This window comes from Podarcis filfolensis (assembly GCF_964270895.1).
Source record: "Podarcis filfolensis genome assembly, chromosome: 3".
NCBI classification, from domain to species: domain Eukaryota; kingdom Metazoa; phylum Chordata; class Lepidosauria; order Squamata; family Lacertidae; genus Podarcis; species Podarcis filfolensis.
In genome coordinates this window covers 51,175,245-51,199,103 of record NC_139606.1, presented here as the reverse complement: position 1 = coordinate 51,199,103, position 23,859 = coordinate 51,175,245, and the positions used below count along the sequence as shown (strand labels likewise).

Below are 23,859 nucleotides of genomic sequence, written 5' to 3'. Positions count from 1 at the left end.
GTCCTCACTTCCCCTCTGGAAACAGAAGCTTGTACTTCCTTGGTGTTGCTAGCCTAAGCGCTCCTGCACCCCCAGCCTCTGCACGTTCGCTGGGAATGGAGCAATAGTGATTTCAGCAGGGCAAATGTGTACAGGATCCCCAAATGACTAGGAAATAGTTCCTTGTTCAAACAAGCATGGATTTGATTTATGTCTTACATTTCTCTACTGCCTTAACTTCCAGGAGCTCAGTGTGCATAGTTTCTTTTTCCCACTCCATTTTTCTAACAACAACCCTGCGAGGTGGGTGAATCTGAAAGATAGCGATTAGCAGAAGGTCGCTCATGAAGTTTCATGGCTATGTGGGGATTTGAATTGGTGCCTCCCCAGCCCTTCATCCAACACGCCGCTGCTACACTAAACAAATTTATAGTTCAGTCTATCCATGTTTACTCAGAAGCAAGACTGAAGCCCAGGGGATTTTATTCCAAGTAAACTTGCTTGCTTGGGAGTGCAGCCTTCTTCTTTTAGCTCTGGTTGGAAGTAATGATATATAATCCTGAGCTGGCGGGAACCCGAAAGAGCATCGAGTGTCCAATCCGCTCTTACTGAAACCTGGTAAAGGAGGAGAATCTACCACCTTCTCGGAGGCAGTCACTGTGGAACAGCTCTTAAAATCAACCAGGTTTTATTTCGATTAAGGGTACATTCCTAAAGGCATGAGGCTCAAACCTAAACCTGTCAGGTGTTAAGTCCTAAGGGAGCGAATGGGGTTTGCTTACGAGAAAGCAGGCAGAGGCTTGTCCGATGACGAGGGCAAAGCCCAGTCCTACTCTGTGGGAAACTGCTAAGGAAACACCTTTAGGATTGCGCTGCGCCATCCTGTGGTGCGCAGCCGGTGCTTTACAAACCCAGACTAAAGAAACGGGAACTTTGCATTAGGTGGGTTATGCCTTAATGTTCTGTGTCGCAGAAGAACCGCTCACCTAATAATACACCCCAGTTCTCTTCTCGCCCCACTTTCTCAGCCAGAAAGTCCTATTGATGCCAACGGTCCTTACTCTCAAGTAACCGCGTCCTCACCTGACTAAAAGGAACAGGCTCAAAGCTGATACCCGCAAGCACCACCATCTACTGGTCGATCATCTCAGCCCACCATCGTCTCATCCCGGGCGTTTCTGAGGACCCCAAGCCCTCCTTGCAAATGCCTTTGGGATAAAGTTTAGCTGTCAGCCTGCGATTGTGGGCAAAGCTACGTTACAGCCTCTGGAACTTGCCGGCAAAATTCAAGGCGCTTAGGATCGGGCTATTCAAAAGTGAGAGCAGTATTTCAAAGGTCAACGGGTAGTTCTCGAGGAAAAGTTTGGGAACGTCCCAGCGGCAGTTTCATCTCTGAAGCTGCAGCCCCTTCCAGCCCCGCCACAACGGGAGGCTGCAATCCTACGTACTGCGGGCTAATACACTCTGCAAACAGCGAAGGCATTCGAAGGATTGCGTTGCGCCTAAGAGGGTTGCATGGGCGTAGCCTGGACTTATTTTAGAGGGGGCAGGTTTTTTTGGGGGGGCAGAACCGAATTATTTACGACGCAATTGGTCAGTTAGTTAAGTATTATTTATTTATTTACTTGATTTGGTGGGGGCAGCTGTCCCCCCTTCACTCCACGCTCTGGAGCAAATGTATTTGTTAGAATAAAATAATAACGGCATTGTAAAAAGTGAGGAGGACTTGGGATCGAACTCGTGCCGGGTCCCATACATTTGCAACCCAGAGGAAAGACCTGCTCTGTTCAAGGTGGCTTACTTCCCAGGTGTAGAGCAGAGGTGTGCGGCCTTCGCACTGCAGCAGAGGGCTTGCTGCCAAGTTAGGCTGCAATCCAATCCTCACTTACCTGGCAGTAAGTCCCATTGAACTCAGTGGGGCTCCTTTGTGAGTGGGCAGGCATATGTTTGCTGGGAGGGCAGCCTGAAAGCTGTAAACCTCTTAAGATGGGGCGCAATGAAGTCGAAGGGACTTGGAAGATTTAGGTGCAAGACACCATCTTTTTTGCAGCTGAGCGGGCAGAGAGCAAGAGGAATATTCGGAAAAGGAGACGGGGCTTCCAGCCTCTACCTGTGTGTTTGTGTGTGTGTGTGTGTCTGGGATGGCTGGTTGCCCAAATGGCGTCGTCGGGGGGGGGGCGCGGAATTCCGAGCAGATTCTTCCGCTTTCTGGAGCAGCGAGGCCGGCGAGAGCGCTGCTCCGAGACCTGGCTTCTGGGCTTGGGGCGGGGCCCTGAAACAATGCCTCCCCGGCAGACAATAGGGACATTAGATAACGTGTTAACTTAATGATTTCCCCCTATGGAGAACTCGTTTGACTGCCTCCAATCAGCGCAAGCTGCCAGCCGCGGCCCGCTTCTCCTCCAAATGAAACCCGACAGCTGCTATATGCGGGGCCGGCGGGAGGAAGGGGGATTAGGTGGTGGGGCGCGCTGGGAAGCGGAGAGAGGGGGGCGCGAGGGAGGGATCCTTCCAAGGAGGAGGAGGAGGAGGGAAAGAGAGAGAGTGGGGGGAATCAGTCACAACAGGTCCGGGGAAAGGACAACGCTCAGGAATCTTCAGCCCTCCCCCTCGAGATGAAAAGTGAAGTTTGGCTGCTGTGTGAATGTGGGTGGTGGTTTGCGGGGGGGGGGGAGCGGGAAGGTAAGCGATCTCCAGGAGAGCCGGGCGAGCCAAGCTTGGCTTCTGGAGCTGTGTAATTACACGCCCTCCTTGCCACCTGCCTATTGGGTCACCAGTGACCCGTCAAAAAGAGTAGCATGGGAATTCGCATTGCAGACAATGGCCACAGGGGAGAGCACTCGACTCCCCCCCCCGCCTCCTCCCGCCCCTCCCCTGCCTCTCACACCGCTCTTGGCCGGCTCTCTCTCTCTCTGCCCCCCCCCCCCGCACGTCCTTCAGGCAGCCACTGCTGGACTTTCCACTCTCAAAGAGGGGAAAAGGCAAGGAAATCGGACATGCCACGGTACCATCCCCCGGCGTTGGATTTCACCGCTCCTTAATCGGACAAAACGCGCGCAACTCCTTATGCAAATCCAAAACTCGCCTTCTGGGCTTCTGCCCCCGCTCCTCGCTTTTTTTTTTTTTTTTTGCACTTGCACAGAGGACAAGCATCTCAGCCTCCCATCTCTCTCTGTCTCTGCCCCACAAACCGATTTCAAAGGCCCGAGCGATAGGACTTCACGTCGAAGTGCAGGCGGGAGGTGCCGCGCCACCGAGGATGAGATCCCCCTGCACGGGGGGGGAGGATCCTTTAGCTCACTCCCAAATAAAAAACCTCAGAGGATCGAGTTTGAGGGCGCGACATTTCTCCAGAACTGGGGGCGTCCTTTGGTGGCTCTGTCCCCCAAGGCGTCTGACCCAAAGCCGTCCCTGTAACTGCGAGCCGCCGGCTTGAAATAGTCTAACCAGGCTTCCAGTCGCGATGAAATCCATCGGATTTCCTTCTGAGCCAACAGAGGATCTAGTCGCAAATATATTCAGAGGGCGGTAAACATCATATTAAGTGTAAAGTAAATAACCAGTTTACTTCCTAGTATTTCTGGAGATACCATTCCCCAAATCGTAGCCCCTTGGTTCTAGGGGTTTGCTTAAAAAAATAAGAAAAAGAAAAAGGGAAATAAAATAGGGAAATAGTTACGACCCTGAGAGTCATAACTATTTTAGAAAATCTGAAATAGCTCTTTTAGGAGTACCTGAGGTATAACTATTAAAGCCCCTAGTTGTATATCTAGAATAAATAAAAACACGTTTAAATTCCTAAATTCAAATATTTTTAAAATGTATAGCTCTTACTTCGGAGCAGCCCAATTTACTCCTCAGGGGCTGAATGCAGGATAAGTGCAATTACATACTTGTAGCCGGTTTCTAATAATATTTCCTCTGAGCAGAAAGTTATTCTAAGTTCAAAGGGATTTATTTCCACGTGTATTTTTACACACACGCGCGCGCACACAGGGTTAAGATGGTAAAACTTTGCTCGTTTACTTGGGAGTAAGCCGCTCTGCTATCCTAATCCAGAGTAAAAGTGCCTAGGAAAATTGAGGGCGGCAAAATATTCCAGCGGCGAATACAGAATAACGGAACACGCACAACTGTTTTAGCGTCCCCGAAAAGGCATGCAATTTTGACAAGCCAATTCAGCCACAGTTTAACTTTTAATTTCACTGGGACCCCCACGTATTCCACCACATTGTATATTCCTTATTTGCATTAAGTTTGTTTATATTAAACACACGCCCACGGAATTTCTTCCCGCGGCCTGCGGAAAAACTAATGGCCTTAATTAATGCCCGGGAGGATTCCTCTAAACACCTCCGGATCCGCTCGCCCTCTCCAGATTCTGGATCGATTCTGCTCTGTTCTTGTATTGTTTCTCCTCTCTGCGACGCCCAACGTAGCTAGCTATATCTGACCTCTTGTTTCTGCTCTATTTTAAGTGCTTATATTGTATTGGTGCCCGTTGAATATGCCTGCTTATTTGGCAACCAGGCACCCACTTCAGACAGGAGATAGGATAAGCTGGATATTAGATTCGCTGTCTCTTTAATTTCCTTATTCTCCTTCCATTGCTATCTTAAACCTTGCACACCGAAATAGGCAACAGAATAGCCTACTATAATTGCGGGGGGGGGGGGGAATCCAGCCACAATCCAGCGCGTTTAAATCCTACGAATTCCAAAAGGAGAAGCTTAAAAACTCTCGCCATTGAAACCCTGCGGGTCTCAACTTCGGCAGCGCCTCTTTTCTCGCCTTCGCCACCGTCCTCTCCTGCTGCAAACTTTGGCTCCCTGCCCTCCGCTTACCCCCTCCACCATTTTAATGGCATTTGGAGAGGGTGGGTGTCAGTCTCTCAGCCCATTAATGTGTCCTCCCCCCACCTCCAGCAACCATGGCTCCTGTGCTGAGAATAAAATTCCGAAGGATGCCAGGCGAACGAGGGACCCCGTTAACTTGACACGAGGTCACCAGATAACTGATTAACCCCTGTTTAAAGGCCCCAGAAGTCTAACGGGAAAGACAAACGCGGCTCGGGCGGCGCTGGGAAACCGTTTGGAACATCCCTCGACGGGGCGTCCGGGGCGGGGGCACTTTTTTTGTGTGTGTGTGCGCGCCTCGTAATTGCTTAAAGATATATGGCAGCTTCGATTACTGTAATTACCATCAGAGGCTGTTGAAAGAAGTTAGGCTGCTTTGCGAGGACTCCTCGACGGGGTCTTGTTACCACCCAAGCAGAGAGATCACATCTGACATCACTCCAGCCTGGCGGAAGGGAAAGCGGAGCCAGCGCCAAAGGCCGGAGGAGACGCGGCCGCTTCTGCGCCACGGCTCGGGACTAGACGGGCTGCCCAAGGCCTGGCGAGGGGCGCCCGCCCTCCAAGGGGCGCAGGAGATCGCCCCAGTCCTCCTCAAGGCAGGGCCGAGGTCCTGCGGGGGAGTAAAGGCCAGAGGGATCAGTGGGGAGGGTCCGCCAGGGGGGAAATGGCGTGAGAAGCCAGAGCTTCTATCCTGCAGAATAAATAACCAAGTTTGCGCATACCCCGAATTAGAAAATGTTCCCCAACTCATAAACAGGGGACGGTCCAAATAGAGCCGAGCAGCTTAAAATCTCTGGGTTGATTATTATTTTTTAATCCATTTGAATCCGCCCCCCCAACCGCAGATTGAGACCAATCACCTAAAATCAAGGCTGTCGTGCCAGAGAGCAACCCAATGTCATTCAAACCAACGGCGCTTGGTTTCTGTTTATTGATATCAGCTAGGATTGTGAACAGAGTCCGGTTTTGTTTTTTTGTTTGGAGGAAAGAACTCGCTGACCCCGTAATAAAACTCTCCTAGCTGCAAAAACGTTGCGTTTGGATCATTTCTGGAGCCTTAAGGCGGATCAATGGCAAGTTAAGATGCAAGCAAAGGGAAACTGACCGGGACGGAGTTCCTCCCGAGCTAATCTTCCAGCGGCGTTTATTCCGTTATGCCAAGTTAATTTTGTTTTTAAGCTATCCCGGGCGGGCTGCAGCTGCGGGAGACGGGACAGGAGAAGTCCGTCTCGCCTCCTTGAAATGAAGGAAACTTACTTCCAAGTAACATTCCGACCCCACTCTAGGGATCTCATTCCCAGGTCACAGAAATCGCATTTAGTTAAAAAGAAAAGAAAGAAGGAAGAAAGAAAGAAAGAAAGAAAGAAAGAAAGAAAGAAAGAAAGAGTGTCCTAACACATTTCTCTCTCACACACATACCTTCCCGGTTTACACCACATTATTTATTTCTACTTAGGGATAAAGTTATCTGAAAGAACCTGTGATGGTCCTCAGTGTAAGAGGCGACAGAGTCCCAAGGAGGGGAGGTAACGGGGACACTTAGGGAGCCCATCTCCCCGAGGCAGTTTGGTTCAACCCCAGGGACTAGCGGAACAACAAGGCCAAACTCAGGGGGCTGCGGCAAAAAGGTGCACCAACTTTGAACACACGCCCACTGGATCCTGGCGACTAAATTCTAAGATATAAAGAATCGAGCTGTAAGGCGGCAGCTCCATGCACGGTGACCTGGAGGAAACTCCATTGAAAGTAGAACTACTCTCGTGCAAATCATCCATAGCCACCATAATTTCACAAAGTTGGCCCGGGAATAATTTCCACCTCACTTTAGATAACAGTCTGCACGTCCCCTGGCAAGAGCAACGCGGATGTCCCGTCCCCTGACCCTTCCAAAGATTGCGGGAAAACAGACGGGAGAGGTTTGCTCTAGATGGATCCAAAGGGATTTTGCTACCAGATGCATCCCGCTAACCTCCCCGCTCCCAGCCCAAAACTGTATTTTGGTGATCCTCAAATACAGAAAAAAACTTTACTTTCTCTTTTTGCCGTGATGATGGTGGTGTACACACACACACACACACACACACACACACACACAGAGAGAGAGAGAGAGAGAGAGAGAGAGAGAGAGAGAGAGAGAGAGAGCGCTAAAAAAAGTCACCGTGGCTCCACGCTCTCGCCCTAAAATGACCTGGTCCACCAGTCTCTTTACATCAAACTAGATCGTGTACGTTACTGACCCTATTATGCATATTACGACCAAAAAAAGAGGGGGGGACACCCACCCCCAAAGTCCCTCCAAAGTCCCCTGGAGTCTGAAGCCAACTCCTAGCCCGAGCGGTCAATCAGACTTAAAGAAAGAAATCCCTCCGTTATGAGGTGTACCCGGATTTAGGATTAAGGGAAATGTGACTTTTAAGTTGTTTCTGCTTCTCCCTTTCGCAGGATTATTCGGTAAGGCTGGAAATGGTGTGCAAAGTATTCCCGTCAAATCCTCTTTCCAGAGAACGGCTCCCTCCCTCCTCCTCCTTGGCATTCAACTCCGAAGTTTCGGGCTGCTCTCCCTTCTCTTTCTAAAACGGATTAAGAGCAGCAGAAGGAAGTTGCGCAGGTCGATCGGCATCGCGATCTCCGCCGTGGGAAAGCGACCCGCGTGCGCAACTGTTTGACTCGATCGCGACCTACCAGCGTCCCATCCTTGCCCCCCCCCCGCGATCAGAAAGGGGAAATCTGAAGTTCATTACAGGCCCGGGGAAAAAAAAAAACAACCTCCAAAATCCCAAAGCCACGCGGCGCGATCCTCCGCAGACTCCCTTGCGAGGAAAGCCCCTCCGCGTGGGCTTGCTCCCGGGAAGCGCGCTTTGCGGAAGATCCAGACTCGGATCGAGAGGACACCCCCCGCCCCGCCGCCTCCGAGGGACCCAGCCTGGCTGCGAAGCCACTCGCCCCCCCCCCCGCTGCGCGTTACCCACTTGTGGATCCCGCCGGCTTGCTCATGGCGGGGCGGCGGCGGCTCCGGCTGGGGCTTCTTTTCCGGAGGCGGCGAGCGGGCGCTTGGGCTTCTCCTCCGGCTCCCTCGGGGCAGCTGCCTCAGGGTTCCTCCCGCGGGCGAAAGCGACGCATCTCCTCCTCCTCCTCCTCGCCCGCCTCCCGCCTCCCGAAATCACTTTCTCCGCTTCCTCAGAGGACGGTCCCGCCTGGCAGAGAGAGGGGAAACTTTTCTTTTTTTGGCGGGAGGAGCTGACGGGGCGCGGGGAGGGGCGGGGGGGGGTAGAGAGAGTTTGGCTTTGCTCGCTCGCTGCTTCTTTTCCAAGGGAAAGGAGACGCCGGTGGCTCCTCAGGAGGAGGAGGAGGAGGAGGAGAAGTTCGTCGTCGTCCCTCCGGAGGGTTCGAGGAAGGGGGCGGCGGCGGCGCGGTGGGGCTGGCGAGAAGAAGGGGGGCTCGGCATGAAGAGCCCCACGGCGAGCGGAGGACGCCGGAGCTGCGCTGCGCGGCTCAGGGCGCCGAGGCAGAGATCAGAGGCGGGCAAATGATAAAAAGGAACCGGGGGTGGCGGTGATGGTGGGGGGGGGGGCAACGTCAGAAGAGGCAGGGTCTGGTTCTCAGAAAGTGAATGGCACCGAGCGGAGAGAGGAAAAAAAGTGAAAGGTTTCCAGAAGTTCACCACACGGGCTGACTTTGTGCTTTGAGCCTCCAGCCTGAAGCGCCTATCATATCCTCCGGGAGCGCTGACAGGCAGCCCGCCGGGAGGGGGAGGGGGCTCCTCTCGCCTCCGTCCCTCCTCTTCCTCCATCTCGCCCCCCCTCCCTCCAACCACCTTCGCAGCAAGCCAGTTCTGGGCGATGTGCGTGACGTCAGCTGGAGGGAGGGAGGGGGGTGTTAAATTCTAATGCTATTAATGAACCTCCCAGCGGCTTCTGCACAGGAGTTTGGAAAAGGCGAGTCCGGAGCGTTTCTCTCCTTCTCTCTCTCGCTTCTTACCAGCCTTGGATGCAAACACAAACAAATCAATAATAAATACATATTTTTTAAAAAGTTTTTTTTTAATAGGGATCTCTTCTCCTACAATCCGATTTCCCTCTTTAGCGGCGTGGTTGACTTGTTAATGGTCAACCAGCCTCCCTCGGGACTTTCTCCAAGGAAAGCGTCCCTCCCGGCCAGGCGGGGGCGCGCTCCAGAGTCCAGGGGGCGAGAGATGGCCTGTACGCGAGGCTCCGTCCTCTTCGCCCAGGTTGGGGGGAGCAAGGGAAGCGGCGATGGGGGGGATTGCTTCTAACTCCCCCCACCCCATTCCATTTTGCTCCCGATTCCGAGAGTTCTTCCAGGCTCCCATCCTACGCGCACTCCCTTGAAGAAAGCCACTGTAGGAAACAGAAGTGGCTCTTTTTTTTTTTGCTGCTGCTGCTGCAGAAACGTGCATGGTGGATCGGGCCCCACCAGCTTCTGAAGCCTGGATGATGATGCTCAGGTGGTGGTGGTCCTGCTGTTCCTCCTCGTCCTGAGTTTTGGGGCGGGAAAGTCCCCTCCCGGTGGGGCCTGCAATTGGCCCTGGGCCCCAGCGCCAAGGCAGCTCCTGCTCGGGCTTCAGCGTTTGCTGCGCAGCCACGTGGGTGCTGCTGATGCTGTCGGCCTACAGGTTAAAGCTGTTGTAAGGACTGGCGAGTGATGGGAACACTCGAAAAATAATGGTCTCCCTTTAGTCAGGGCTGTGATTGGATCATCTGCCCGCCCTCGAAGTACTTCGCTAGGTTACGCAGGATTCCTAAGGAACATGGAAAACTGAACCAGACCATTTGCAGGGGACCTTTCCTAGGCCAAAAGCAAGTGCGCCCCCCCATCCAATGGCTTCCCCGGCTGTTCTTCAGAGGCAGGCGTTCAAAGCAGAAGTGCATAAGTATATAGACAGATGTGTGCATAGCTGGTTCCCAAGACTGAAGCACGATTATGTGAACACGACTGTGATCTGGTTTGCCCAGCACAGCATCCTCCTAGCTGGTGCTCTCCGGATGTTGCTCGACAACTCCCGTAAGATCTCTGACCATTGGCCGTGCTGGCTGGGGCTGATGGGAGTTGGAGTCCGGATCATCTGGGCTGAGGGGCAACAGGTTGAAGGAGGCTGGCTTAGAATGATAGTGATGCTGCATGTCCAAAGATCTTCCAGTCTACACATGTCCTCTTAGAGAAATTACGCACCGCAAGCAATGCTCTCCCCCCGCCCCCCACTTTACGACTATCAGGTCACTGCAGTAGCCGAAGAAATGCTTCTCCCACCCGCTAGAAATGCTTCTTTCGTTCAAGCGACCGCCCCAGCAAATGGTGAACTGAGCCATAAGGACACAGCAGCAGGCAAAATCTCCCCAAGTCCAGGCATAGGCAAACTCCGGCCCGCCAGATGTTTAGGACTACAGTTCCCATCATCCCTAGCTAACAGGACCCGTGGTCAGGGGTGATGGGAATTGTAGCCCCAAACATCTGGAGGGCCGAGGTTTGCCTACGCCTGGACTAGTCCGTATGATCTGATGAAAGTTCCCCATCTCATCCCAACTTGGAACAAGCAGCCACTCCGAAACGCGGAGTCTTCGCTCTAAACAGGTGGCCTTAATCGCGCGTCCCACCCCGAGCCCACATCTCCTGCTATGGTAGCCATCTCTGATATCCCAGGGGGAAGAGTTTATTCATCAAGACTGGACATCCCCACAGAACTGAACACTAACGGGCAACAGATCTGATCCCATTTCCACAAACCACTGTACTTGAGATTTATTTCATTTGGATGAGAAAGTTTTTTTTAATGTACTTTATGCAAACTTGGATATTTATCCCCCGTCTTTTATCTTTTGAACCCCAAAGGCTTATTATAATGAAGCCAAAGCGAATGGTTAAAACAGTAGATTTAACAATCCATCGTAAGATACACAATGAATTCTTATTCCAGAACACAAACCTTTCCTAGCAGGTAACCCCAGCGCCACCACGATTTCAGAAACATTGAACTAACACCAGCCTCTTAAAGGAAGCTCCTTATTTGGGACCCCGGGATCAAGCAATTCTGCAGGATGCCCTCAGACAGTCAGTAAGTGGAAGCTGTGGTCCCAATTCTGCCTCTTGATTCCACAGGGGACCAAAGTAGACCCTTCTGCTCAGAGGATGGGGGGCTCTTACCCAGATCTACAGCAGTCCCTCTTTTACACACACACACACACACACACACACACACACACACACACCGGCTCGTCCTAAGTTGCCCCCCCATCTTCTCAGCCCCCAAACGATAAAAAGGACCTAGTCAAAGAGAGCCATTATCCGAGCCCCTGATCTTTAAGAGATTACTAAACTCGAACTTTAAACCCAATCAGAGGCTCTGTCAGTAGAACAAGAGCTTATTAACCTCTCCCAGGGAAGGGGGCTGCTTTGGGGGGCTTTACATCGCTTCGATAGGGGGGTGTCCGCGCGGAAAGGAGGAGGGGAGTCTGGAGAGAGACCCTCCCGTTCAATCCCATCAGTCGATGGGGGGATGTAAAGGGTTGGCGGCATTGTTTCGCGTGCATGTCAAGGGGATGTTTTTACCCCAGGCGCCGCAGATCTTGCTGCGGATCAGCAGTCAGCACGTTTAATTAAATCGGCTACAGTTCTCTAACGACATAACGAGGAGGGGAGATCCTTTGGCTGTGAGCCTCTTTGCGGAATTGGTCATGGTGTATTTATTGCTTTCGGATTTGCAGTAAATAATCCCTTTGCTTAAAAGAGGAAATGATTTCTTTCTTTCTTTTAAAGAAGAGGGGGAAAGAAGAGATCAACTGCATAGGTGAGACGGCAGGTTATGTTTTGTTTCAGGCGCTTGCAGCAGCAAGCTTCTCCAGACTGCATGGCCTTGTTGTGGTCACCTCTGCTATGGGGCCACCAGAATCAACCCCCTAACAAAGCAAAAGGTTATTGGGAGGGATTCTGATTCAGGTGTATGAAGCCTTATGGAACCGCCCTGTGTCATCCGAGTCCACAAACCAACAGTCTGATGCGTAGGTAGAGGAACACCACTTCTTGGGCTGGACCTTGCAATATGCAGGTAGAAATATGCCCTCTGCCAGCTATCTGGCAAATCCCTGTCTGCAGAGTTGAGGCCACCCTGACATGCAACAACATTCATCTATCAAACATCCACGGGGTGGACTCCATGCACACTGAGTCATCATTGCACTGTTTTGACACCCCCTACCCCTTTCCACAATTATGGTTCTTTCCTACAGATTTTTTGGTACTTATGTGGAGTTTGGGTTTACTCTTTTGTGTGTGTGTGGTTCCATATTGGCTACATTTGCGCAAGCAAATAAAGACTTGAACCAAAAACAGAGGGAATGAGAAACAAGCAATTCAGGATTATAATTGGTGATTAAAGTTTTGGTTGATTAGAATCCATCAGAATGATTAGAATGGATCCACAGACCTAAGCTTATGTGCTCTTTGAGCTGCATGGAATTAAGACCAAACCAAATGTTACTCCCCAATCCAAGGTGCTATTGAAAATGGTAACTGCAGGTCCATGTTCCCTTTCAGCAGCATATGTAGAATTTCCCTCGAGTTCACAATTCCTTGCTTGGATCAGCAGTAGCTGTGAGATATTTACAATGCAGTCAAAAACCAACCATGCATGTTTGCTGGATAGGCACATGAGAGGAGCCGAAGCTCAGAGTGCTGTAAATTTCCTAGAGAGGACTCAGAGAGACACTCCCACAGTGCCTTGTTAGGGGGAGGGACTATACATACATACATAAAATCTCCTCTTCACCTGGCTGGGCACTTCCTCTTTGCACTTCATCTCACCAATGTAAAACATCTGGATGTCTAAGCCCCATTACTCAGACACCACTTTAAACTAGACTAAAGTATGTCTTTGTAACCTGATGATCATTTTAAGCCTGCCTGAACGAGGCTGCAGTATCTGTTACTCTTCAACAAGTATTCTGAGTGAGTAAATGTTATATTTACTGTTTACAAGACTGTGTGATGATTGCGTTAAGGGGAGAAAAAGGGAAAGACCAGGAGAATCCAGTCTGCATTAAAGCATCCTGGATTACTTAAACTAAAAGACTAAAACTAGATTATCAAAACTTCCTTATTTTAAGCTGCAAATGGATGCACTTTGCTGAACTCACAAACATGAGGAAGGATAATATTGAATAAATATAGCCTCACCAAGTTTCTATACACATCTCTACAGCAGCTGCATTAGAACAAGGACAGAGAAGTGAAAAATGTCCTGATGTCAAGAGACAGGGAAAGTTCTGTTAGATATTATGGAGGGGAAAGGACGGGCCATTTTTGCGGCAGGATAACTTCTACTTTGGCCTCAAATTTTCATTGTAAGTACAGAATCCTTTTGGAAATGAACCCTACACCCACCCATCCATCCATTCTGTCGGAACAGACAGAAGCTTCTTGGGAAGTCGAGTCCAAAGAATCCAAAGTGTGCAGAAGTGACTCCCAGGTGAGCTCAGCTGCCTGACAGCAGAGCAAGCATGAGGACCGATTGCAAAGCACTCGCTCTCTGTGAATGCATCTTCAAGGAGAGGCAAGGGGAGGAGTAATACCAGAGTCCAGGCTGCCTGCACTAACAAAAGCTATCAGTCACCAAGCATTCTCCTGCTCCCTCCATTCAGAGATGAAGCAGTGCAGGCAATTCAGCCACAGTTCACTTGCAGCAATGAAACGCCCCATTAATCACATATATGCCTTCAGAAAAGGGAATGCCAGCCCTGGACTGGCTTGTCTGCCTCCATTGGTATCTGACCTGCCAGTAACATCGGGAGACAAATTCCCTTCTAACAGGGGTCTGGATTGACTGGTTAATTCACTTCTTTGAGGAGTATATTTATTGATTCAATGGGTGACTTCAGCCAAGGTTACTTCCAGAGAAAATGGACCTAGTGTGGGTAACAGCCTCACAGTGTTTGCTAAAAGAGGGGGAAGCCGTGCTTCACTTAGGCTGCTATCACCTTTTATTCTTCTTTGTCCTGGCCCTGGCTCTCTGCCTTTGACAGCACAACAGGCTGACACACAGATATTATGCAGGTGAAGCGCTCCCTGCTCCCTGCACTGGCACAGGGACAAGGGCTGGGGGGGGGGGGAGCAACTAAAATCCTGCATGTCAGGCTGGCAAAGGCATGGCAAAAGACTCTGGGGGTAATTTTAGCTTCACTCAGTGGCACCTGCAGGCTAAGCAATATTTCTTAAACGTTTAAAATTTGGGCAAATTAACATTTGGGAGCATCCTTCAGCAACCCAGCTTTCAGCCAATTAATTGGTTGCAATATTACAGCATCTCCCTACACATCAGGTTTCAAAGTTATTTAATAAATGCAATTTTAAATTGCTTCTGTTTGGCGCAATAACCCACATGGCTAATACTCACTTATCAGGTCTGTGCAACTTTATTTAAAATATTCTCCTCTGTTCTTTCCATTATCAGTGGTCAATAATGCTCGCAGTACTTACAATTGCCATCTGAAACAACAGCCAATAATCAATTAAAACTTAGCTAATAGACCTACAACAACCAAATCAGAAAAACACCTACAGCTTGTATGTATGGTCATATACCAAAGAGCCAATGAATCAGCAGCCTTTGTCCTCATGATATCACAGCTACTGTTAGATCAATGTTCCATCTTCATGGCACTGTTCTTTTACTGTGGTGTTGAAATTCATGACCAATAATATTTAAAACATTTTTTAATTCCTAAAAGTCATGTTATATGCTGACATTATGGGATCTACTAGAAGGGAACGAGGTCCACTAACAAATATTTGTCTGTGATTGTTATCACCTGAATTCTTATTAACTCCCTCCAGGAAGACTGTTACATAAACAACAGCTTCAGTATGTTTGTGATCACAGAGGAGATCCATATGTATCAAGTTCCAGAAGACGATGCATGATGTGAAAACACTCTAAGCATACTAGGCACGTATGGCCCAAAATTCTATAAGACAGTGATGTGCTTATAGAGTGCTCTGTATTTGTGATGTGACAGAACTCTGCATGCACACCTGCTCAGCTTTCAGAAATGGAGAATATACTCTGTGGAAGATGAAAGATTCTACATCCTATCTGCTGCACAGCATCTTTCCAGGGAAAAGAAGTCCTTGTTGCATATAGAAAGTACCATTTATTTGTTGAAGCCCTCACATATTCATCAATGTCTGAAATTATGTAGAAATTCCATTTAAATCCATATTCAGGATGAGGAATGACGTGTACAATATTTCTCACTACTTAAAAAACTGGTGTACGTATGTGAGAGAGAATGACGGAGGGAGACTACAAGAGTTCTGACCATGATCTATGGTGGCATGCATAATTTTACATTGTATGTTTAGCATACTCATTCAAAGAACCATAGAATTGTAGAGTTGGAAGGAACCCCAAGAGGCATCTAGTCCAACCCCTTGCAATGCAGGAATCCTGCCCACAGCCTTCCTTGGGTGGGCTTGAACCACCAACCTTCTGGTTAATGGCCAGAGGCACTGATTCATTGCAGCACAGGTATATGAGCAGAGGTTGTACTGGTATTATAACAGATCATAGCACAATTTGACATGGTAAACACATGGGTAAAGCACACATGAGATTCTAATTTATTTGCTTTAACAAGAATGCCAATGAACCAGAGTTATGGGAGGAGCATGGTGTGAAGTCATAATATCTATTAAGCAACTGCAAGGTGTCACAGCAAAGAGGTATGTGTTGTCATAAGCACTTTTCATTCTAGGTACAGTGGTACCTCGGGTTACATACGCTTCAGGTTACAGACTCTGCTAACCCAGAAATAGTGCTTCAGGTTAAGAACTTTGCTTCAGGATGAAATTGTGCTCTGGCGGCACGGCAGCAGCAGGAGGCCCCATTAGCGAAAGTGGTGCTTCAGGTTAAGAACAGTTTCAGGTTAAGAACAGACCTCTGGAACGAATTAAGTACTTAACCCGAGGTACCACTGTATAATGGTTCATTTGTGAAGGATTATCATCATGCAGTGAAACAATATTTTGAAAGCCAAATATGATTGCAAATGCACCAAGAAGATTAGTGTGGAATCCCACTAGTACTTAACCATTTCCCCCTGTTTGTTTAAATACAGTATTGTTGCATTTAAGGCTGTTAACAGCAAGTGGTTTGAACTAATGAATACTTGTTAAAGGCCACCTGGGGTTTTGCTCTGTATGAGAGTAAAGGAACAAATCACCTCATGGATAAACAACAGGCCCTTCCCTTTCTGTTTTGTCTTTTCTGCATACGTGAAAGAAATATGCTCAACAATATGTAACCAAGGTGCCTACTTCTTCACTAGAGGGAGGAAATGAGCTGAGCTAACACAGTCAGCAGCAACGACCTCAACAGAGAAGGCACCACGAGCTCAAACACCACAGTGGATTTCATTTAGGAATAAAAAAATCCAAAACGAAAACCACCATCTAAAACACTCTTCTGGCTAGCGTAACAAACCAGGTAAAACAACTTAAGACAGATAAAGTGAGATGTCAAACAATTAAAGCCACAAAGCCCAGCATCATAACTAAAAGCAGATCAAAATTAAAAGATCTCTAAGTCCAATTTAAAAACTAGTATAGGAGGAGACAGATGGATATCTCTCAGGAGAGAGTTTGCAAACACAAATTTACCCCCACTTGCTATTCACACATCGTACACAGTGTGCACATGTTGAAACTGAGTAACCCCTAACTTATTCACAGCCCACCTTTCCTGCACACTCAACTATCCTGACAGCCTGACTCTCTGAAACCAGGTTATAGGAGGCATCAGAATTTTGAAGCTTGACATCTTTCAATTTTTTATATGACAGATCAAAAGCTTTCCATTAAATTCCAGTAGCTACAAGTTTGTGAAAAGTTGTGATACTTGCTATGTAAGTGATTTACGTCTTGACCACATTTTGTGGTCTTAAAAGTTTGCTTCTCATAAAGATGACATAGACCGGTGCATTATATGAACGCTAAGAGTCAGGAAATGCTCAACGTACAAACGGGACCAACCAGTAAAACATCTGCTTCATTTAGATGGGAAATCTGTGCACTGGGGTCTTGGAATAAGTCTTTCTGTTGGGCAGTGGTGGTGAGGACTCATGTAAAGGCATACTTTTATATTTGGGGTGGGTGGTGAGAAACTATTTTTGTAGTGGGGCACAAGATTCACTGTAATGCCCAAAAGCATTGCTAGACTAAATTGCAGTCAATCAATCAATGTTCTTAATGAATTTTAAGAACATTTGTTGTAGTCACTACTTATACTTCACAATAACCACAGATACACATGAGAAGGCATCACATGTATCCATAATGCAGGAAGTATCAAGCAGTACAGCACTCTTTGAGATCTGCAGTTGGGAAATATTTTTATTAGGACCAACCAAACAACCTTCAGAGAGCACCAGGAAGCCATTCAAGCCAATGCCACTTCTCTGCTGATCATCTGAAACCTTTCACGCCTTTATCTGGTTTTGGAGACTGTCTTAATCTGTTCCCTTCAAATGTGAGATCTCAGAGACTTGAGTCTTTGAGGCACAAAGTACAATCGCTCCCAGTTCCTCCTTTGTGGGTGGGGGAAGAGATTTGTAAAATATATTTTCGTTCTGAAAGGAAAGAACCAGAAGTCACCCTAAAACAATTGATCTCTCTCTGTGGCCTATTCTCACAATAATAAACCTGTGTATAATTTCAGATTGCAGTTGGAATTTCACTGAACTGAATGTTCCTCTGTATAATTATAAAAACATTCTTGCACATAGAGAGCAACTAGGTCAGGGAGAAGGCTGGGAGAAGCACCTTCTCTCTGAAATTTAGCTTTTCTGTATGAAAATGATTTGTTTGTTTGTTTTTGTGTTGAAGAGCATTTGAGCACCTGAGTCCCTATTTGCCATTTCAAGTACTAGGTATCTACCATGCCCTTCTGTTGCATCTTACTTGAAGTGACTTATAGCTCACAGATCTCAATATCTTTCTGCTAGCCTATGTGAATGTGTTCAAGCACGTGCTGTTCTGTATGAGTTACAAAGCTTACCAAATGGATGCTCCCACTTTCACTCCACTGTTGTTGTTGTTTAGTCGTGTCCGACTCTTCGTGACCTCATGGACCAGAGCACGGCAGGCACTCCCGTCTTCCACTGCCTCCCGCAGTTTGGTAAAACTCATGTTAGTAGCTTCGAGAACACTGTTCAGCCATCTTATCCTCTGCTGTCCCCTTCTCCACTGTAGCGAGTTATATATTTTGCAAGTTCTGCTCCGTAATTCCTGCTGAGAACAAACAAGTTGCTGTATTCAGTGGCAATAGTAAAACAAGAAGTCTCAAAAACATAGCAAAGGTCTATTTTCAGTTTTTCTTGTGCTGGGCACACTCTCCTTAGCTGCATCAAGTTATGCCAAAATGCCACCACCATGTCTGGTGTACAGTGTTGGAGGAACCTGTTTGGATCATTCTTATTGACCTCTGCCTGGCCTAATGCAATGCTATGTAGTAATCATGACAATGACATGTAAAAGACTCTAAACCTCCCCCCCCGGCTTTAAGAAGTCAAAGCAGCTGTACAAAGAAGCTTGCTTGCTACATCTGTCTTGAGATGAACAGAGCCGCCTCATCTATCCCACCAATCCCATTTTTAACACTACCTCAGACCATGGGCTCTTCTTAGCCTACTGCACCTGCCCAGACTAGGCCTACAAAGAGATATAGAGAGAGATGCATCTTATAAAAATAATAATTGTGTGGCATTTCTTTCCTTCTTCTTTCCTTTTAAAGGTTGCTTCTGACAAATCTATCTATTTGGGGCAAATTGTCAGTGAGAAACTTCCGCTCGAACTCTTTGGGACAAAACTGGCTCTTTGAAAGGATAAATCCCATTGCATGAAGGCCCGAACAATGGCCAAATGTGTTGCTGTTGCCTTTGCTGCCACTGCTACTGCTGGGCCTGGGCCTCTGACAAAGGGCGGATTAATTGGTGCCGTGGCTGACTGGTTCGAGATGGCTCCACTCAGAGTGCGCTGCGGGGAGCCCCATTGACTGGGCCCCGAGTCCCACTTTTCACAAACTCCAAACAAAAGTCAATTTCTTTCTTATAAGGCAGGGGAGAAAGAGAGAGAGGGAGAGGGAGAGAGAGAGAAAATCACTTGGTGTTTGAGCTGGGGAAGGTGACTTGTTGGATTAGAGGACGTCATGCTCTCCCTGGCTGTCTCTCTCATGCTTTAATGTTATGTCTCCAAGAACACAAAAGTTAAAAGAGTGAGAGAGAGAGAGAGAGCAAAAGCAACTCATCTATTTCGATGAATATGTGACTTTCTCTCTGTTGTGCAAGTTAAACCTGGCATCCCATCTGAAGACTACTAAAGTGAAAACAACAGCATGAAGCTGGTAGTGTGTGTGCAATCCTATACATGGATACTCAGAAGTAAGTCCTAATGAGGTTGGTGGGTTGCTCCCAAGTAAGTGTCATAGGACTGGAGCGCAAAACTTATACTAGCTATTTCTATGGTGTTTTGATGGGCACTGAATGCTTCATTTATTTTAATAAGATCTTGAGAGAGGGTCCTGCTGCTTATGGGATTACTGGAAATGTCTGCTATTTTAAAGACTATTCCATAAGAGTTGTATCTTATCGCTGAACATCACAGCTGCATAAAACAGAATAGAAGTGTTTTTCTCAGAATGTAGTAACTCTACATAACTCAATGATACAGGCACCACCATCCTGCTTACAATGCCCTGTACTTTGAAAAATTGGATCTTGTATATTTTTTATTTTGCGAGGTAAACTGGGAAGCAGAAGTCAGCCAGCATGGATGCAAGTTTTACACAAACACCCCTTTGTCTTGGCACATCAGTGTAACATCAGGCACAGGGAAGGCTGTTGGAGATGAAATTTCATAACTGGCACATTTTATATGCAGAGGAGAAATTTATGACTTAAACAGGAGTCAAATGGGAAGAAAGACGAAATCAAATGTGCCCAGCTCCCTGCAGATTTTGGTTTCCTGCAGTTTTTCAAGAGGCAGAGTTTAGAATAGATTTTTTTGTGTACTACTTAATTACCTCAGTCATTATGATGATTGCATAATAGTTGATTCCTCATGTCATCATCATATTCAGATCTTTTCTTTTCTTTTAAAAAACACCCTGTGATTCCCTGCATAACACCACACAAGAGGAAAGGACAAAAACACAGCCCATGCCAGCAGGATTTTTTGTTTCATTAGTGTAGTATAATAATAGCTGTGGTCAACCTCCTTAGCATATGACAGTATCAAACATTGCAGGAGTTACCTGGGATGCACTCTCTTGGTGGTATTTTAAAAAGGGGAAATATGATTTTTCCATCATCCTTACAGGAATTTTCATGGTTTTTTTCATCTGTTTTGGCTGAATTTGTGTGGTATCAAGGGTTGGGTGGAAGCAGTAATTCAGTTCTTCTTCACTTATGCTAAAAGTCCTTAAAATATTGCTTTAGTTGCAATTATTTTGGATCTGAACTATGTTGTTATTTAAAAGAAAGAAACAAAAACAGCTGGAAACTCAAACCGATTAAGCTAGAGGACTCCCTCTACCAGTGATCTCAGGTGGTGAGTACTGAGCCAATAACTTTGCAGCCCAAACATGTCCACTGAGAAACAAGAAGCTGGCATCAACATCTTATAGATAACCTTGTGGTTTGCAGAAGTATACAAAATATTTTTTTTAAGCCCTAAAGGGACAACACTATGAGAGCAGAACACATTCAGTGACCACAAAGGTTAAGTGTCTGCTGGAAAAGAAAACTTGAAGCTGAGGGGATGGGATGGAATATCTTGAAGGAGCACATAGCTGGTGAGCTGCTTACCTAAAACCCTCAACAGGAATTCTCCTCTAAGAAGGAGCAGATGCACTGCAACACTTTGCTGAAGGTCATACTTGTAAGAACATAAAAGAGAACCTGCTGGATCAGGCCAACGGCCTATCTAGTCTAGCATCCAGTTCTCACAGTGACCAAACAGAAGCCTGTGAGAAGCCTGCAAGCAGGATCTGAGCACAAGAGCACTCTTCCCACTTGTGAATCCCAGCAACCGGCACTCAGAGGCTTCCTTTCTCAGACAGTGGAGGTATAACACTGACATCATGGCTAGCAACCATCAATAGCCTTGTCCTCCATGAATTTGTCTAATCCTCTTTTAAAGCCATCCAAGTTGGTGGCCATCACCGCCTCCTGTGGGAGCAAACTTACTATGCACCGTGTTCTTTCTTTTGTCTGTTCTGAACCCTCCAACATTCAGCTTCGTTTGGTATCAATGACTTGTAGTGTTATGAGAAGGGAGAAAAACTTTCCCCTTTCCACTTTCTCTACGCCCTGCATAATTTTCATGCACTCTTATCATGATGCCTCTTCCTCACCTTTTCTCTATACTAAAGAGGCCCAAATGCTACAACCTTTCCTCGTAGGGGAGTTGCTCCAGCCCCATAATTATTTTGCCTACCCTTTTCTGAACCTTTCCCAGCTCTACAAAATCCTTCTTGAGGTGACCAGAACTGTATGCAGTATTCCAAATGCAGCTGCAAAATAGATTTGTTATAATGGCATTCTGATATCAGTCCCTTTTTCTAATGATCCTTAGCATGGAATTTGCCTTTCTCACAGCTGCCACACACTGGGCTGAATCATCTACCATGACCCCAAGGTCTCATACCTGGTCAGTGACCAGCAGTTCAGACCCATTGAGCATATATGTGAAATTAAGATTTTTGTGTGCCCTCCACACATCACTTTACACTTGCTTACATTGCATTGTATTTGGCACTTTACTATCCATTCTCTCAGGTGCTTTTGGAGCTCTTCACAATCACTTCTTAACCACCCTGAGCAATTCAGTATTGTAAAAAACTTGGTCACCTCACTCCTAACTATAGATTATTTATGAATGTTAAAAGTACAGGTCTCATTACTGACCCTTGAGGGACCTCCACTTTCTACATCCTTCCACTGGGAGAACTGCCTCATTTATTCCCACTCTCTGCATCTTGTTATATAACCAGTTCCTGATCCACAAGAGGGCCTTTCCTCTTATGACTGCTAACATTACGTTCGAGAACCAAGGTACCACTGTACTAAAAAACAGACTAGGGCTGAGTGATATCTTGTTTTCAACATCATGATATATCAGCAGTTAAACATCATGATATTCTGATATATCCTGATGTCTGAAATTGGAGACCAGGTGTGGGGATGAAGGAAGGAGCAGCCGTGGAGATCGGATGGGTGGGGGAAGGAGACAAAGTGAAGTCACCTCCACTGCATGGTTTGAGTGGGAGGGGATGGGGATAGGGATAGGGGGACAGCGGACAGCCAGTGGTGGTAGCCAGCGAAAATGTACTGGACACTGGACACTGTGGCTGCTGCTGCTGTCCTGCTAACTGAGAAAAGCTGCTCTGCCTCAGTGCCAGGGGAAGGTAGTGCCATGGTGCCTTGAAGTGAGGGCAACCAGCTGCCTTGTTCTCCATCAGCATGAGGGGAAGGCAGCACCTCCCAATTGGCTACCTTGTTTTCCCTCAGCGTGAGGGAAGGCAGCTCAGATCAGCAGTGCTATCGGCTGGTATCATCATGCAATATCGGAGGATCCTTGAAATCCACTGCCCTGCCCTCCCTTGCATGAGGAGTGATATGCTGCTGCGCATTGCCGGGTCAAAATCGTTATCGCGGTGTGATTTTTACCAACATATTGAAGAGTCACACAGCGCTAAAACAGACAATAAAATTTGTGATATTACCATGCAAAAATGACAAAAAATTAGTTGGGGGGAGGCAAGGGATGGGGTCGTGGGCTCTCTGGGTGCATTGTGTAGACCCCCAGGGTCCCTGGACCCCTAACTGGGAACCACTGCTTTAGTAGGTTACTGAGACAGGACTTATCCTTGCAGCAGCCATGCATGTTCAGCTTCAGCAAAGCTTGTTCTTCTATATGGTTGGTTATTTTATATTTAATGATTCTTTCCTCCAGTTTTCCCAGGACAGAAATTAAGCTAACCAGCCTACAACTGACACTTTCCAGTCCTAAGCTGTTTGAATACTCTACCTATTTTTTAATTTATAAAACTCTCTCTGTTTATAGAATATTAAATGTCAGGAAGGAGGGTCGTAACCTTCCTGCTAGGCTAGTTTTCTATGTGTGGGTATCTTATTCATACCTGCACACCATGTGCTGTAAACAATTGGCTAGTTACGTTGTCATATTCTGGACTCATGGTATAACTTCAGGGATGATTTTCATCGGTGTAGTCTAAGCTGTTAACTAATTAAATAACCTTAGTTGCCTTTTGACTAATCCTGTAACAGTGCAATCCTACACAAGTCTATGCAAAGGCAGACCCCACTGAATTTAATGGAATTTACTCCCAGGTAAGTAAATATAGGATTGCAGCCTAAATATATTTTCAGCTTCCCTAAACTTCAACGTGAGGATCTTTAGGTATTGAAGGAAGGATATTCGCTGGAGCTGGGTGGTGGCATTCAAATAGAATCCTTGCCTGACATGCTTCTGGTCTCTTAACACTCACTGTGTGCTCACATCTAGATATCCTGTCCATCCATTGGTTTCTGAGCTCTCACTCCTTCCCCACCTGCCTAAGCAATCAAGACTGAACTCCTGGTTGGGATTCCATTCTTCTTTCTACACTAGCCTCCCCCAAGCTGTTCTTCATATATTTTGGACTACAACTCCCATCAGCCCTGGGCAGCATGGCTGATAATCAGGAACAATGGGAATTGTAGTTCACAATATCTGGGAAGGCTGCGCCAGCCCAAAGAATTAAAACAGTGTTTAGAAAGAGAGAAAGGCGGAAATACCTGCAGCAAAGGGATGTGACAGACACTGCCTTCCTCCTTGGGCTGTGGATTTCAGCAGCTCTCTTTCACTTGTCTCCATGATTGGGCCCTTAGAGGACAGATGACAGTACAATGATTAACACCATTGACTCTGTCCCAACATTAATACGATTACCATTATC

The 23,859-nt window shown here is 47.2% G+C and overlaps 1 protein-coding gene across 3 annotated transcripts in view; it reads right to left on the bottom strand.

Moving 5' to 3' along the window:
* Positions 1 to 8,106, bottom strand: part of NR2E1 (nuclear receptor subfamily 2 group E member 1) — a 28,769-nt gene extending 20,663 nt beyond the window's left edge. For 2 of the 3 annotated variants that reach the window (XM_083608415.1, XM_083608417.1), the window contains exon 1: positions 199 to 241. In XM_083608415.1, the coding sequence (XP_083464541.1) occupies positions 199 to 238 (40 nt within the window). In that variant the 5' untranslated portion in view covers positions 239 to 241. Of the gene's footprint in view, positions 1 to 198; positions 242 to 7,804 lie in introns of those variants that run through there. The other variant, XM_083608416.1, reaches the window with a different exon arrangement.
* Between the last annotated feature and the right edge of the window lie 15,753 nt (positions 8,107 to 23,859).